This window comes from Scomber scombrus, chromosome 16 (genome assembly GCF_963691925.1).
Source record: "Scomber scombrus chromosome 16, fScoSco1.1, whole genome shotgun sequence".
Classification (NCBI taxonomy): Eukaryota; Metazoa; Chordata; class Actinopteri; order Scombriformes; family Scombridae; genus Scomber; species Scomber scombrus.
Genome location: NC_084985.1, coordinates 20,262,405 through 20,279,787, shown reverse-complemented (window position 1 = coordinate 20,279,787; position 17,383 = coordinate 20,262,405). Strand labels below are relative to the sequence as shown.

Below are 17,383 nucleotides of genomic sequence, written 5' to 3'. Positions count from 1 at the left end.
CTTTACATGTTTCTTGAACAGAAGTATCCTTAGTTGGTGTCAATGTTGAGCTTGTAACAATACTTCATTCATGCAGTCAGGGTAATAACCTTTTCAATGTACACACAATACAATGCAACAAATCATGTTGACTTATAGTCAGCAGAAGTAAATGGAATTCGCCTCATATGTTCAGCCTCCTGAACAATACAAGCCCATATTCTTATTTCTTATTTCCTTTTTCTCTACCTTTCTGTCTGTCTCTATCTTTATCACTCCATATAGTTTCCTGTTTCTTCAACTTCACCACTCCATCTGGGGTGCTGCTATCTCCCAACTACCCTCAGGAGTACGGAAACAATATGCACTGTGTGTGGCTTATCATCACCAACCCTGAGAGCCGGATCAATCTGGCTTTCAACGACCTGAGCATGGAGAAACAGTTTGACTTCCTCTCGATCAAAGATGGGGGAAAGGTACTGGTGAATTACAAGCTGTTGCCCCTAGTTACTTTCAATAGCTCTTGGTGCAGCTTCATCTATCGACCTGTCTATCAGCTGTTGTGCACGTCAGTAGAAAAAGCAGCATGTGTAGTTATATGTATGAGCTACACAGCCCTTATGTTGTTGCTGTTTACTCTCTGAACGTTTTCCCCTTTTTTTGAATTCCTGATACTTTTGGTCTCGTCAGAAAATCTTTATCTCTCTCTGTCAGGCTGAGTCTCCTATACTGGGTACCTTCTCCGGTGACATCCTGCCTCCTCCCATCACTACTAGTGCCCATGTGGCACGGCTGGAGTTCCTGACTGACCACACCTACACAAACAGAGGCTTTAACATCACATTTACAAGTAAGTACTGAATGTTACTTCAAAGGAGATAAATGGAAGTCTTTAAAGCTTATCAGAAAAGCTTGTCTTGACTGGATGTTATGTATTCCAGATGTCGGTGTGTGACGTGCGTGGTGTGTGTGTGTGTGTGTGTGCATGTGCATGTGTGTGATCTTATGTGTATGGAAGAGAGCCTCATGAATCATGTACCATATCTATGTCTGTCTTACACAGACCGCACAAGCGCTTCCAACATATTCCTTACAGACTCACATGCGCAGTCACATAGAGAAAGTGACAAAAACCATGCCTTCTTTGTCTAAATAGAGACTTGACATCTAAATAAAACCCAAACAAAGATGCAGCATCCCTACCTGACAGATACATTGCGGCAGTGCTCATTATATTCTATTCTGGGTAGCTGCTGACTTCTGAGGAAATTCCAGATGGGTTTTATACTCTGACGCAGTACACACTGGCTGCATGATGGTAAACCTATTTCATGGATATACTGTACCGTGAGGGTTTGGCAGCAGGATTATTGCATTCATTGCATATGCACTATTGTGTAACGAGCCTGATCTTTGCATTCTTCCACATCCCAAAATAAATATATTGGTACAGAAGTCTAACCACAACCCTATAAAGCCACAAAGCTATTGCATAGATAGTTAAGGTGCTGTTGGGAGATTTGTCTCAATAACATTTGACACTGTAATTAGTTGCAGTGACTCTCTTTGATGCAAACAATACAATGTTATTTTAACTTTTACAGTTTCTTGCTTTCACATGGTCCCATTTTCAGTTCTCACCCTGAATCTAACACAGTATTAGGAATACTTCATTTTCTTAGTCAGTTAATCCGGTAGTTCGTTATGACGGGTTTGAGGATATATAGGCCTATGCATATATATGCATATATTTTAGACTATGTGTTAAATTTGCATTTTAGCCATGCTAACAGCATTGCTGCAGGTATAACAATGTTGGTCAGTTTGTTGGTCACTTGGTGCACCAGCAGCACTTGGCTTCAAACTTAAATATCTTGGATACATTTCTATGGAATTCTGTGCACATTTATTTCATGTTCCCCAGATGATGAATTCCTCTCTCTTTAGTGAAACCCTGACTTTTTCATCAGGTTTACATTTTTTGATTTTATTGGATGGTTCGTGTAGTGTTTATTGGATAGTTATCATAAATATTTGACACCCAGAGAATTATTCCAATGACTTTAATGCTCTATTGACTTTTCCTCTAATGCTGCCAGCAGATCAACATTTTCACTTGTGAAATAGCTACAATAACCTACTTTTGTTTAACACCTTTGTTTTGTCAAATTATATGTTTCCTAATTGTTTGGTGTATGACCAAATATCTGTAAAACTAATGACATCAGCCTCAACTGGACTTTGTGTTTTGTGCTAATTAACAATGAGCAACAACACTGTAAACGGATGAACATTTTAAATGTTATGGGCCATAATTTCAGAAACTTTATTGACCTCCAAGAGGAAATCCACTCGTGTTACAGTCCACATTCCAAATAGAAATGTAAATATATAGAAATGATGAAAAAAACAGGAAAATAAGAAATATGCAAAAATATATCATGCCACAATACATTATAACAGTGTAAAAATAATGCTATTGCGATCTATACATGTTATAAAATAATAGCATAAATAAGAAATATTAGTTGAAATGTACAATATAAATGCAGTATAGATATAAACCAACTACTGCACAGTTGAATTATTGCCCAAAATGATTGTACTGTTAATTCAGTATTGCACAGTTGAAAACATAAATTATAAATGAATGAGCTGCTGACAGGGGTGAAATTAGTCCAAGGGGCCAGTCTATTGACTGAGGTTTGGACACCCTGAGGGAGGAGTTGTAAAGTGTGATAGTCACAGACAGGAATGACTTCCTGTGGCCCTCTTTGATGCATTTCAGTTGAATGACTGTGCTTGACTAGGACATCATGGAGGGAGTCATTGTCCAAGATGACAAATACCTTGGACAGCATCCTCCAGAGAGTCTAGCACCACAGCCACAACATCACTGGCCTTGCACAGCAAACTCCCAATTCCCATTTAGGGCTGGTAGGTGAACTAGAGGGGGTCCAAGAGTGGCTTGACCGTTGGCTGGAAATGCTCCAGAACAAGTCTCTCTGCAGTCGTTATCATATGGGAGGTCAGTGTCACTGGTCTATAGTCCTTGGAGCCACTGGGGCATGGTGTCTTTTAAACAGGAATGAGGCAGGATGTCTTCTGCAACATGAGCTTAGAAGACCCAGGCTCATAGTGTAGACATGGTGAAGCACTCCTCATAGATTGGGGGGGGGGGGGGGGTCGTCGTCACAGGCTTTGAGCTTCCTGGGTAACTGCAACTACAAGCGCAGCGTGGTATGCATTAGGTACATGGACAATGTGGGTGTTTTCTGTGCCGATTTTGGTGTGAAAGTGTATAATTGATATAAAATTTATATTTCAAGCATTAATCCGTTGTTGTAGCACGTTTGCAGTAGGTATTTAGTTTGATCCTGTTGGTAAGCGTCTAAGACCTTATTTCTGCTTAATTTGAATGAACCTCCCACCTGTCTGCGCCTCTACGCCCACCTGTACACTGTGCACTCTGCACTGATCACCAAGGCAAATTGAGTTTCAAGGTCAGAAAAATTTCAGAACAGTCGGAGCACTGCTTGCACCAGTTGTTGCGCCTCCACAAAAACGTGGCCCTTAGTCTGCTTAAAATCAGCATGTTAGAGCTCAAAACATGTGAATGGAGTGCTGAAAGCACTTCTGTGCACATCCTCACAGGGAGGCTAGAATGGCTGCACACTCTTGTTTGTTAGTGAGTACTTTTGATCCAGTGTACTGTCGACTGCTATTTAAAATGACGATATATTCTGGAGATTTAAAGATTTTAAGAAACTACAAGCAGGATCCAGGGGCAACACTCACTGTAGCTAACACGCCATACCACAGAATGTATGTGTGCCTTTGCTCTAGCTCATTTGCAGACATTTCATCAACCCAGCCCAGGTGCCTCTGTGAAGCTGCAATGTGGACAACACATGGCAACTAATGCATTAATCAGAAAGTTAGATGAATAAATATATAAAAATTGCAGCATGGTGAATGAATGTCAAGAGCAGTTAATTGAGGATGTCGGTTAGTTCCTGAAAACAGTGTCATCTAACTACAGGACTGTTTTTAAGAGGTTGTGGGGCTGAGCGGACAACTTCCATCATTCATGTTAATTAAGGACATGCCAAACTGTATTGAGGGGATTTTTGGCACGTTAATAAATAAGATGATCATGATGGATGAGATGTGGCTCACACTCTGTTTGGGTCCAATGAATACAGGAGAGGAATTCATCAACACCTACATGTGTCACCTAACCGTGTGTGTGTACAGGAATGAGAGAGATAGTGGCATAGGTGATGTATTTGTTTACATGCCTTGTTCCAGGGTTATGCCTCTGCTTGTGTGGCCTTTCTAATTGGCTACTACTTGAAGTTTCATCGAGAGAGTTGATACTGTAAATAAAGGTTTAGGTTGTATGAAAACAATATTCTTGGTTTATTTGTTCCACGCATCATTCAGCAGTGTCATCTGCCACTGATGTTCTGCAAACTGTGTGGTTTACCACCCTATAGAATTACTGCAGCAGGGTGAATCAATGTGACTCACTAAGTGAAACAAATTTCCTCTTGTTAAATGCTGGCATTGCTAAATGCTGACAGCAGGAAAAAAAGTTTTGTCTCCAAACTTGGGTAATTATTTTAGAATCTCTGTGGAGAGATAAATACCGGGGAAATTACAAGTTTTCAACAAAGAAACACTTGTTTATTTAAAAAAAAAAAAATCATCAAAGTTTGTTTAGGAACTGAAAACAATATTCCTCATATTTTATGCAATGCTATGTGTATGAAATGAGTAATCAGCTCTTCTACTGAACATTTGAAAGAACTGACAGTGGTGATGCTTCTTTTGTTCTCTTTTACATGCTCTCATCCACACTTTAACACATCTCCTATCTGCATTTCTTATAGCGTTTCGACACAATGAATGCCCAGACCCAGGAGTGCCGGTTAATGGGAAGCGCTTTGGTGAGAGCCTTCAGTTGGGCAGTTCCATCTCATTCCTGTGTGAGGAGGGCTTCGTCAAGACCCATGGCTCGCAGACCATATCCTGTATTCTTAAGGATGGCAATGTGGTGTGGGACAATGCTGTTCCTCGCTGTGAAGGTCAGTAAAGGAACAACCATCATCACACACATAAACACACAAGGCTAGTTGTATATTAAATATTCATTTTGGAACTGGCATAGTTAGCTGGCTCCATAAAATTCAGATACCACAAGGGTAAATATTCAGAGGATTTCATTCATTAAAAGGAGGATCTGTTCTACTGGAAGCATTTGTTCCAGGGTCTTGCACTTCATTAGCTGGGTGCTCACTGTGTTATAGCTTACATACAAACAGTTACAAACCAATGAAATGGGAATATGTTTGTTTATTGTCCATTCAAGCCAATAATGCAGCATCACTGCATCTTGATAGTGAAGAGATTTCTCCTGAACGCTCCAAATTGTGAATAAAAATGAATTTGCTGCTTCTGCTTTTTACGAGAGGAAGACATAACAATGCAGATAAAATTATTTAGTGATGTCTTATAATTTTATGTAGAGGATAATAATTGGTAATAATACACCAGTTTTGCTCTTTTAAAGGTCTGATGTAGCAGACATTATTAGCTTATATTCAGCTGAACCATCCATTTACCTCTACCTGATCTAGTATTCTATTAACTATTTCCAGAAAAACAGAAAAGGCAAATAAGAAACTGATGAAGCTAATATAAAGCTAGAAATGAACTAGCTAAGGTTCTTGGATGCCAGCATCGCAGCACATGAAGTACAAACATGGCTTGGGCTCTAAGGGGCCTAATCAAGTTCACTATTCATGATACGTAGCGGAGAAACCATTATTAAAACATGTCAATCCCCTCTGTGTGCCACAGGAGCTTTGTATTCCTCTGAGACCATCTATCATACCCCTGCGTTTGTAGCGTAGTGCGTTTTATAGATGTCCTTCAGTATGCTGAGTTGGCTGATTAAATCAGTCTACTTCAAAGGGAGCGGGGATCTGGCACTGTAACTAAGCCCTCCACTGTGCCTGTGTGTTCTGGTTAAGGATAGGCAGTTAAAGAGGTGCACGGCAAAGTGAGCAGTAAGGGAGATGAAGGTACTGGAGAGAGGTCGCTGTGCTCAAGTGTCTTCTGTGCTAACGATCAAAGATGTTCAGTTTTTCCCCATTTGATGGGGACGACAGCAGCGCTGTTGTAGGAGGGATTTGATGATAGATTTAAACGACGACAGCACAGGAAAGGAAACATGCATACACATACACACACTAACACACACACACACACACACAGTAACGGGCATGTCCCTTGTAGAAATGGTTAACCTTGAAGTGAGCTGTCACCAATTTACATTAAACAGAGCCTGGCAGTAAAAGAAATGGGATGAGCTCTGGCTGATGCGTGAGATCATCTTTGGACACTGTCATACATCAGCTAGAAAGGAAATACATAATTCAATCTTTATCTGGTCTTTGTTCTTTCTTTCTGTTAGCTCCGTGTGGAGGCGATCTGAAGTCTCCCAGTGGGATCATCCTCTCCCCTGGCTGGCCAGAACTCTATAAGGAGGCCCTAAACTGTGAATGGATCATTGAGGCTCCTCCAGGCTACCCCATCAAGATCATTTTCGACAAGTGAGTCACCCAGATGGCAACTGCTGCTGTGTCACTGTCTTTTTTTCATTTTTCTTTTTCTTTTTCTTTTTTTAATCCCAGAAAAGCTCATATTTGTTCTGCTTTTACTTTGTCACAACCTCAACATGTGTTCACATTTTGTGTGCCATCATTCTCTTTAATCGCTTCCCCTGTTTTCCCTTTCTGGTGGTAATGTGGTAAATGTAATTCACATCAACACAAACCCCCAACCCAGATAATATTATGCTTTATTTAGTTAGTGCTCATAAGTATTTGATCCTTTCATTTGATACCCTTATCCCTAAAGGATCTGCAGATATTATTGCAGTTTATGTGCACATCTACAAACATAAACACACACACGCTAACCCTACCAAGATGTGCATGTATGTAAATGTATACTGTATGTGTATGTAATTCATATGTAAGTGGAGATGGTCTGTCAAAGGGGATCTGAGAGATGGGAGAGGAGGTAATTTGTCCTGATGTCTGAGAGAGAGACAGTTAGAGAGAGTTGTGGGATGAAACGCTACATTAGCGTTTCACTAAGCTTGCAAGCCCATCTCATCCTCGTCCCTGCTACGACAGCACACCATGCAAAATGAATACAACATAAATGTTTGTTGCTCTTTAATTTTTATGTAACATCAATAAAATATCACAAACCGCTTCATTTAGATGACATGGTTCTGAAACAAAGCAATTTATTCATGGCTTTGAAGATGAAGTGGCTCTAACAACAATGACAGAAAAACAACATGAGCTTGCGCGAACACCACACACACACACACACACACACACACACACACACACACACACACACACACACACACACACACACACACACACACACACACACACACAGACACACACACACACACACACATATCAGATCATGGTCACTTTTGGGGACTTTACATGGACTTAAATTCATTTCCTGGAGGTTAATCCAAACCCTAACCATAACCACTACTTACCTAACCTTAACCTTAATCTTAACCTAGCAATAACTTAAACCACTGACCCAACTGAGGATAAGGCTTTTTTTCCTAACTGGACAAACAGTCCCCAATTAACAATTAGTCCCCAAAAGTAGCCTATGACCGACCAGACACACATGCACACTAAGCGAAGCGTGACACATGTTATGAGATTTTTTTGAAATCAACATGTGTAAACTGGAAATAGTTTAATTAATGATCTTTAATATTTTATCAAACAATAGTCACTTTTCTTCAGTTTGCATGGAATGCAACATTAAGGATTTAAACTGAGGCTAAATGTAGAAGACATAAATATCTATTTTTATGATCTCTACAAAGGTCTCTAGTTGCTTTTATAATTAGTTAATTAGAAGATTTTCCTTATTAATTCTAAATATCACTTAGTGCTGTCGATTTGCCTGTGGGCGGATCAAACAACTTGAGGCCTCAGGGCAAAAATGAGCTATAGACCCCAATTCACCCCCTGTTGGGGTAATTTTGATAAACAAAAATATGTTTTTGAATGTGCACCAAGTAAATGTTGACACAGTGCAACTTAAGGCCTCCATCAAATCAGCTTAAATTCTACTTTAGTGGTTTATATTCCCTAAAAAACAACAGAAACACAATGAATAAGCCCCTGCATTCACCATACTGTAGCCATGACTCAACACTGAAGCTGATGAGAATTGCCCATGAAATTGAATACCCAACCTAATACTGCTTTTCTGCTCACATTTTTACGTGGGGTTTAATGTATGGTAACATGTCATTTCTTGAGATTAATGTTTTTATGAAGATAGATATTGCAATTATTTATTAAAGTCATTTAGGCTTTGTTGTTGTGAGCCAATTTCTATAACACCTTGTTCAACTAATTTCCATGATTTCAGGTTCCGCACTGAGGTCAACTATGACATCCTTGAGGTCCGTGATGGACGTTTCCCCTCTTCACCTCTGATCGGAAGTTACCAGGGCACCCAGGTTCCCCAGTTCCTCATAAGCACCTCCAACTTCGTGTATCTGCTCTTCTCCACTGACAAGAGCCACTCTGACATCGGCTTCCGCATACGTTACGAAAGTAAGAGCAAAAAGTTTGTGAACCTGTGAACACAAAGCCAAACCTATAACAGTATCCATATAGGACTGCAACAGTATCCACTGTAAAGGGAGGAATCATTCACCCATACTTCACAGATACTAATGAATATGAATCTATTATAACACAGACAGACCAAATCTGAGACAAAAACCACAAGCCTTGTTCACCACACTTATAAAAGCTATTGAGTCTTGCCTGTAAATATTATCTCCACAGGCTCTCAATTTCAGCATGAAGCCATTCTTATTATAACACCTATAATTAGAAAATAAATGGGGTGAGATTATTCTTGTCAAATATCCCTGCCTAGACACACATTGCCTCACTCAAAATTCTGCATATACTGTCGCATGTATGCATGCATGCATGCACACACACACACGCGTGTTTTCACTCAAGCTTTAAATTCAGTGCTTGAGACATTTCTATCCTTGTTTCTACCTGTGAAGCTCACACCGGTAAGCTTTTGCACTTTCTCTGTTGGTAAATCTCTGCAAAGCTTTAATAATTTACTATGCGGCTTACTTAGGCAGAAACTATGGAAGGTGGAGCAGGAAAGCGTACTGGAACTTCTCATTGGTTCATTCCAGTTGAAAAAAGGATGTTCATGTAAATTATTAATCAGAATTGCTTGGAGAAATCAAACTGCCTGCTAACAGTCCTTGCCCTGCACTTGACCTACAGAAATACAGGGATTTAAGCCTAATTATACTACAAGCAGGTGAATTATATGTGTGACTGTGTCTTTTTTTATAAACATTTTTTACTTACTTGTTTTTTGTTTTTTTTTGTCTAGCCCTGCAGTTACAGTCAGATCACTGCGTGGACCCTGGAATACCTGTCAACGGACAGCGACATGGAAATGACTTCTACGTGGGCGCTTTGGTGACATTTAGCTGTGACGCAGGGTACACGCTTAGTGACACAGAGCCTTTAGAATGTGAACCCAATTTTCAGTGGAGCCGCCCTCTGCCTAGCTGTGATGGTACGTCCAAAATTATTGACCTAGAAATTTACACTCTCCCCTGTCAGATTTCCTCCTTGTAGTGAATGATATTTAAGCAAATAACATTGTATGTTGTTTCAGATGAAACATGAACAATCATTTTGAGCACTTTGCTTGATATTGCATCACATTTTAATCGCTGTATATTTCTGAGTAATCATAAAATCCATAGAGGATGATCATGTTTCTTTCAACGGCTTTTGCTTTAGACATTAACATTTTTTGCCTCATTTCATCATAAATGTTTTATATGTACGGGAGTGAGCTTACCCTTTGATGTTTTCCTTTTTCCTCATCTGTAAATGCTTTTATATTTAGGGACAGTATTGATTTCTGCCCACTTTGTAATGATATTGATGATACCACTCTGTCCCTTTTATGTTGTCCTGAAGGGCACCTCTTATAAAATGCATTTTACCATATTGTAAATGCACAGACGACTTTTACCTTTTTTTTTTTTTTTTTGGGACATTTTATTCCTGTCTCCATTTACTTCGTTTTACCCACTTCAATTTTTGCCTGTCTGTTCTCCTCTCATTTCTCGTCATCCATCTCTGTTGTTTCCATTCGTCCTGTGTCACCAGCGTTGTGCGGAGGTTATATCCAGGGCAACGTGGGCACCATCCTGTCACCGGGCTTTCCAGACTTTTACCCGCACAACCTTAACTGCACGTGGATAATCGAGACCTCCCATGGCAAAGGTTAGCAGAGAAAATTCTGTGTCAACACATGTAGCAGTCAAATTCAATTTACCCTACAATGTCATTTCCCCCTACTGAGTGGCCTTTTTGTTTCTCCGAACAAGCCATCTCTTTAAGACTGGGCCGCTGAGAGGCTAGCATAGGACTGCAGCACCATGGAACGAGTCCTCAGTCATATGTCACCTTTGGTAGAGCACTCACATCAGATTGACACAGCCTTATTTGCTGTTGCTCTTTCTGCGTGGGTGTAATGTTGTTGTAAAGTAAGTAATAGGAGAGCAAGACAGGGAACTGAGGCTGGATGCATTATGAAAGCAGTAATATTGCATTTCACATGAATCCAAAGATTAATGCCTGAAACTGCCAAAACTTTGTTTCCAATGACTGAAAAATTGTATGTACATAATGTGTATATTAATGGAAAAAACGCCACCACTGTCAAAAAGGCCATGGTCCATTCTTCCTCTCTTTTTCAGGTGTCCAATTCACCTTTCACACCTTCCACCTTGAGAGTCCTCATGACCATTTGCTGGTGACAGAGAATGGCAGCTTCTCTCAGCCCCTGTGGAAACTGACAGGCTCCACCTTGCCCACGCCTCTCAGCGCAGGCCTGTTTGGAAACTACACGGCTCAGATCCGCTTTCTGTCTGACTTCTCTGTTTCCTACGAGGGATTCAACATCACCTTCTCTGGTGAGAATGGATTTAGTAAATCAAAACACTGAGAGAGAGAAAAAGAAGGTACAGATGAAAATGACATTTAATGTTTTGCCGTTTAGATGTGATCTAAGATTTGAGGGAATTTGATCATATTAAATCATGGTTTACACTCTTGTTTTTATCAGTGGGAATACATTCTCAGCCTTTCAAAGCGTGACAGAAGACTTGATCAGTTAAATTCATACTTTCACACATTTAAACATCATAGGAAAAGGCATTGACTGTGATTGTATCAAGCGCAAACAAAAAAGCAGATGTCACAGTTAAGTGTTTTATGTATGAATGCATCACAGGATATTATCAGCACTGGATTTTAAAAATTCTTTCTCTGTTTTGCAGAATATGATTTGGAGCCATGTGAGGATCCTGGAATCCCACCGTACAGTACCAGAAAGGGCCTGCAGTACGGGGTTGGGGACGCCCTTATCTTCTCTTGTTTCCCAGGTTACCGACTCGAGGGTCCGGCGAGGGTGGTGTGCTTAGGGGGCAGGAGGCGGGTGTGGAGCTCCCCTCTGCCAAGGTGTGTTGGTAGGTGGTCACATGCTTTATTTTGGCTTTTCTCACTCCCCGACCCCCCCCCCCCCCCCACCATCACCCGGCCATATCTTCACACAAACCCTTTCCTCATACACCCACCCATTAAGAAATGTACAAAACTGTCAGTCATGTTGGAAGACAAGGCATTTCCCTCTCCCTTCTCCTCATTATCACCCCTCCATCCTCCCACATTTAGTCCTTTCATTAGATAGCTTTCCAGAAACAGTCTTTTTGACTTTGTCCAAATTACACAGAGCAGAATCTCTAATGAGGATGACATTAAAGAGCTGATATGTGTTAATTATTGATGTTGCTTCTTACTAATATCTGGGGAAAATGACAGGTTAAACTATAAAGATTTAGGTCAGTGTGTTGATTCTATGATGCACAAAATCTCAAGAGCAGAGATTAGTGTGCAGATGATATGAAAATGAACAGTGTCCTAATGGCCTAATGATAGGGAAAGCATAGAGCTTGATGATTATTGACCGACTAGCAACTGCATACTTATATATATATAATAGAAAGTCATTTGAACAATTTTGAAACTCTATTTGAGTAGTAATTACAGTTTAATAAATGCTCATTTACAAAGCCACATTCATGTTCTTTACCCACACCAATGATATCTGACTTGTTTCCAGATGTTGTGTGTTTGAGTGTTTACACATGTGTAAAATAGGTCAAGTATAATTTCAAGGCAAACATTTAACATTCGCTCGAACGTCTGTTTCTTTTGCTCCTCTTCTCACATCTTCTTTTTTTCTGATGGAGTAAAGCTACCAGTTGGTTGTGTGTCGCTCCATTTCTGCCTCTAAATAAAGTTGTCAGTGGTGATCTGTTTCTTCTGGCAGTCATATTCAGCCTTATTTTAGAAACTCATACAATCTTCTTCAGACAATCCCATTACCTCACCTCATTTTACCTTACTGCATTCAAGAAGTTAAAAGTGTGGGTACATTTGTGGTCATTTAGTTTCTGGCAGATATTTTTCTATTAAAAAAAGAGAGCGAGAGAGAGATTTGATTCCGAAAAAACACATTTTCAACAGAGCTGAAATTACAGTTAATCATATTCAGATTGCGGTGTGATTATGACGATGCGCCACCCAACATTCAGGTATTGTCACTGACCACATTCCTCTCCCCATCATCTCTCCCAATCTCCCTATGCATGACAGCATGAATAAATACACTTTGAGTTTCAAGCATATAGCGATTGACATGTCTTCTGCTCTCTCCCACACCACTGCCTTCTCCCTTCCCCCCTCTCTCTCTCTCTCTCTCTCTGTCTTTCTGCTCCCTCTCTTTTTCTCTAGCTGAATGCGGCTCATCCGTGACTGGCATGCAAGGGGTGCTTCTCTCACCCAACTACCCCGGTTACTACGGCAACAACCACGAGTGCATCTACTCCATCCAGACGCAGCCTGGCAAAGGCATCCAGCTACGAGCACGAGACTTCAGATTGGAGGAAGATGACGTACTTAAAGTGAGGGAGCGCGGGGGGAGTTACCCTCAACGTTGTGTTACGCAGCCTTTATCAGCATATCTGTCTGTGTGTGTGTGTGTGTGTGTGTGTGTGTGTGTGTGTGTGTGTGCGTGCGTGCGTGCACCTGATCGTCTTAATTCAGATGCTTCATCCCACTCTTTCTTCCTTCCAGGTCTTTGATGGCAGCAGTAATAACGCTCGTATGCTGGGGCTGTTTACAAGCAGTGAGCTGCTAGACACAACTCTGAATTCCACGTCTAGCTCCATGTGGCTTGAGTTCGTCAGCAATGCCGATAATACCAGTAAAGGCTTTGAATTGCACTTCACCAGTGAGTAACAATCTCTATCTTACTCACAAAAACTTTTTTTTTTTTTTTTAAACATTTAATTCAAACACCAATCCCCCTTCTCTCCTCACATTTTTCATTTTTCTTTCTCCCTTCGAACAGGTTTCGAACTGGTGAAATGTGAGGATCCAGGTGTTCCCCAGTTTGGCTACAAGCGGGAGGACAAGGGCCATTTTGCAGGGAGCACCGTATCATATAGCTGTGATCCAGGCTACACCCTTAAAGGCCCTGAGGTGCTCACCTGCCTGAGGGGAGAAAGGAGAGCATGGGACAGCCCCCTCCCACTCTGTGTTGGTGAGTCAGATGCTCTTCATAAGGTGTTGGAATTCACTTTCAAAATTCAAAACGTATTTGCCAATATAATTTTAGGTTCTGTTGCCTCAGATTATTTACTTAAGTAAAAATACTAGTGTCGCTATGTAAATATACCCAATAAACTACAGAAGTGTCACTAAAATGTATTAAAGCTTCAAAAGGACTCATTGTACAGACAGCCAGAGTGTTATATTACATATATATTATATTATGGATATTATGGATCATTATAATGAGCCAAGGAATGTATCTAATGTTGGTAGTTTAATTGAAAGCGACTATCAAGTACGCTTTTAAATATACAAATGTACAAACTAACTTATATCTAAATCTGTAACAGAAATGGAAATTATATTTAAGTGCAGTACATGAATCAATGTACTTTTCACCGCTGGTCATGTCACCATATGGTATGTTTTCTGATGTCACATCATGTTATTCTGTGTTGCCCTGTCTTACATCACAGTGTGTTATCACCTTTCCTCACATCACAATTTGATAAAGTATGTTGTGTTTTACTAATATGTCAGGTTGTATTAAATAACATTGCGCTGTGTTACATTAAATTACAGCATTTATTAATGGTTATTCACAATTTGGCACACTGTTAATCCAGACCAGTTTCAATTTATCATCCCTACTAAGATGTCTGACCTAGTTCTTCTTCATAATAACAATGTGAATATGCCTGTGCAGGTTTAAGAAAAGCTCTGTGGTTTGTGTTAGCTTTGCTATTTTGGGGCATCCACTTGGTTGCTTTCCCAGCACTTCATTCAGTGCATTATCTCATTGAGAATGCTCCATTTAGCTCCACATATTCACATTGGATCTCGTTTGAAATTTCCCCTTTTCACATTATTTTTTATTACAATAAGACTTTTCCTGTATTGGCATCACACCAGAAAACATACGCAAGATTTAACCCAAGTTAGCTCATATCTGTGGTGTAGCTGAAAATTACCCATCTTTTCTTTTTATTTGTGCATCTACAGTTCACCAATCACATACTACCAGATGACACAAACATATTATGTAGTATTTAAAAAAGTAATAAACTGATGAATGAACAATGTCACATATACCCCATAGTGTCATGGTAACAAACCCAGAGTAATTTTTTTTGGGATCTTCTCCCAGGTGACATTTTGACAGAGTCTCTCACAAACCAACCTGACTTTCAGTAAAGAAAACAGACAGGAAGGTGTTATTTGACATCAGCCAAGGTGATTAAAATAATATTGCTGGGCTCCGTTTTCCAACCAAACTGACAGGTAATTTCAGGTCTCGGTATAAACAACACTGAGCTTACTGTATATCTCTGAATGCGTTTGTCCTCCCCATGCCCCTTTCGCTGTGGATGATAGTCTAACAGCCAGAGTGAATTTGGGAACAGATGAGGGACTGCTTCTGTTTGTAATGGTGGGATTATTTCCAGCTGTAGGGGACACACTGAGTACAGAGGAGAAGGGTATAGCAAGCAGGGGGGGGAGAAGAATGAAACTGAGGTGAAGAGTTTATATCCTCAAAGTCAGAGAAGTGAAAGAGAAGATATATGGCTGAATCCCTGAGAAGCCCTAGGATGGAAAGGGCTTCTTTGAAGGGTATTATTTACAATATATATGTATATACACCATATACATACAGTGAGCTCATGTTGATATCTGTTTGATTTATAGGCTGTGTTTTACTTAACATATTATAAAATATATATTTAATACATAGTTAATATTGTAGAAAGTGGAATTTAAAATAGTTTGGGCTGAGAGTGAGACACAGAGAGAGAGAGGTATAGCAGGAGTTGACTCTAGAAAGATGTATGTGAGGACATAGATTGAAGGGGTGGAGTAGCTGAGGGAGTTACACTGCCATGGTAGCATTGAGCGGTAGTTTCTTAGGTCAGAAGGGTAGAAGAAGATGGAATTGTCTTACTGTGATAGATCACCGTCTTCTCTTTTCACTCTGTGAAACAGCAAGTTTTCTTCAACAGGAAAAGCATTGCAAAGGAAGAAAAAAACTTCAAGAAAGACAAAAAACCTCTGCAAGACTGTAAAGATCACACTTTTTTTGAGTTGTCTCTTCATCTAGTTTTCTCATGGTTTTTTTTTCCTCTTTTTTTGCACTATTAAAGAACAATTGACAATCACATCCTTTATGTAATCTTTATAACTGCACATATACTATATTCACTCGGTGTGTGTGTGTGTGTGTGTGTGTGTGTGTGTGTGTGTGTGTGTGTGTGTGTTTGTGCATGTATGGGTGTGTGCGTTTTATTCTTTGACAGCAAAAATGATCAGAGGCCAGCTCTGGTGATTATTACTATTTAAATGTATAATGCATGAGGGAGAAGGACAGAGTGAAGGAGACAGGCGAGGAGAGAGACAGAAAAGGAACAAAGGAGAAACTGATTAGCAAACAGAAGGAAACGCATGTTTGTCAAATGGAAGGTGACAAAATGTTCATGTTAGATATGTATGAAAACTACAGCTTAGCCGACTCCCTCTTTCACTGTGTGACTACTGTGCAATGCTAATTTAGTTAGTTCCTTAGGTACATACTGCTTGCTAGTCACTCTGTTTGTGTGTGTCTTGCAAAGTTGATGTACAGAGTCTGCAATCACAGATGGATTTCACAAACATCATTATGATCGTCAGTGTGATTCCCAGACCTCCATTTTCCTCCTGTTTAAAGTAGCCGTTTTCCTCTTAGAGGATGGAGACGTTTTTACCCACCTCAAGTTGAGATGATCTCAAAAAAGTGAACAGATACACTTCAAATCTGATGTTGTTGAAGAACATTTTCTTTTTTATTCCATTCATCTTTTGGGTAGGAGGTGTTAATTAGAGTGGGGCTGAAAATTGCTTTTCAGTCAGTGTTTTTAATGGCAATTCATTACAAAACAAACTCCATTCTTCACAGTTTTTGATTGGGTCTCTGATTTTGCTTTGTAGTTTCATGATGTTTCTGCTGATGTTGATTTTTGGAGAGTTGTTTTTTGATGTTTTTTGGAGAGATGTGGGGTATGTGTGGTATACTTTGGGCGCTTGTTGAGCCTTAAGGTGATACTAGAACTATCATACCCACTTGTACTACTACTAGTGCACACACACACCAGCATGCACAATGAGTGACACTCCTCCAACGAACATATGATTCATGACAGGTTTTCCACTCTAGGTATGATCATGTTGCCTAGTAGACATCATAGATACAACCATATCATATCTGTTCAGTACACACATATCTTTTCTGATGAATAACTGAAAACAAGACGTAGGTATTTTGACATATCAGTCAAAACGTCTTCCTTAAAAATTACAATGAACTTGAGTCAATACATTTAATGATGTGTTGTTCAATCAACAAGTTCATCAGCTTTCAAAGGCAGAGAGATGAGATCATGGTCGAGATGGTGGACTGTCTTTGCTGAGCCAAGAGGGAGATACATATAGAGTATATTAAGTTGGCTGCTCTCCCTCCTATCATTCAAATTGCAAACAAGATGATGAAGCACATCACATTTGAGTATATGATTGCTATGTCAATAATTAATAATGATGAGAGAGAGTTGATGTGATGCACTTTACTG

The 17,383-nt window shown here is 39.9% G+C and overlaps 1 protein-coding gene across 1 annotated transcript in view; it reads left to right on the top strand.

Moving 5' to 3' along the window:
* csmd2 (CUB and Sushi multiple domains 2) overlaps window positions 1-17,383 on the top strand; it is a 240,549-nt gene that overhangs the window by 141,734 nt on the left and 81,432 nt on the right. The window contains exons 14-25 of the mRNA XM_062436522.1: window positions 265-455; window positions 694-829; window positions 4,875-5,069; window positions 6,461-6,599; window positions 8,476-8,663; window positions 9,481-9,669; window positions 10,275-10,391; window positions 10,868-11,083; window positions 11,450-11,638; window positions 12,966-13,135; window positions 13,308-13,464; window positions 13,585-13,776. Of these exons, the coding sequence (XP_062292506.1) occupies window positions 265-455; window positions 694-829; window positions 4,875-5,069; window positions 6,461-6,599; window positions 8,476-8,663; window positions 9,481-9,669; window positions 10,275-10,391; window positions 10,868-11,083; window positions 11,450-11,638; window positions 12,966-13,135; window positions 13,308-13,464; window positions 13,585-13,776 (2,079 nt within the window). The remainder of the gene's footprint in view (window positions 1-264; window positions 456-693; window positions 830-4,874; window positions 5,070-6,460; window positions 6,600-8,475; window positions 8,664-9,480; window positions 9,670-10,274; window positions 10,392-10,867; window positions 11,084-11,449; window positions 11,639-12,965; window positions 13,136-13,307; window positions 13,465-13,584; window positions 13,777-17,383) is intronic.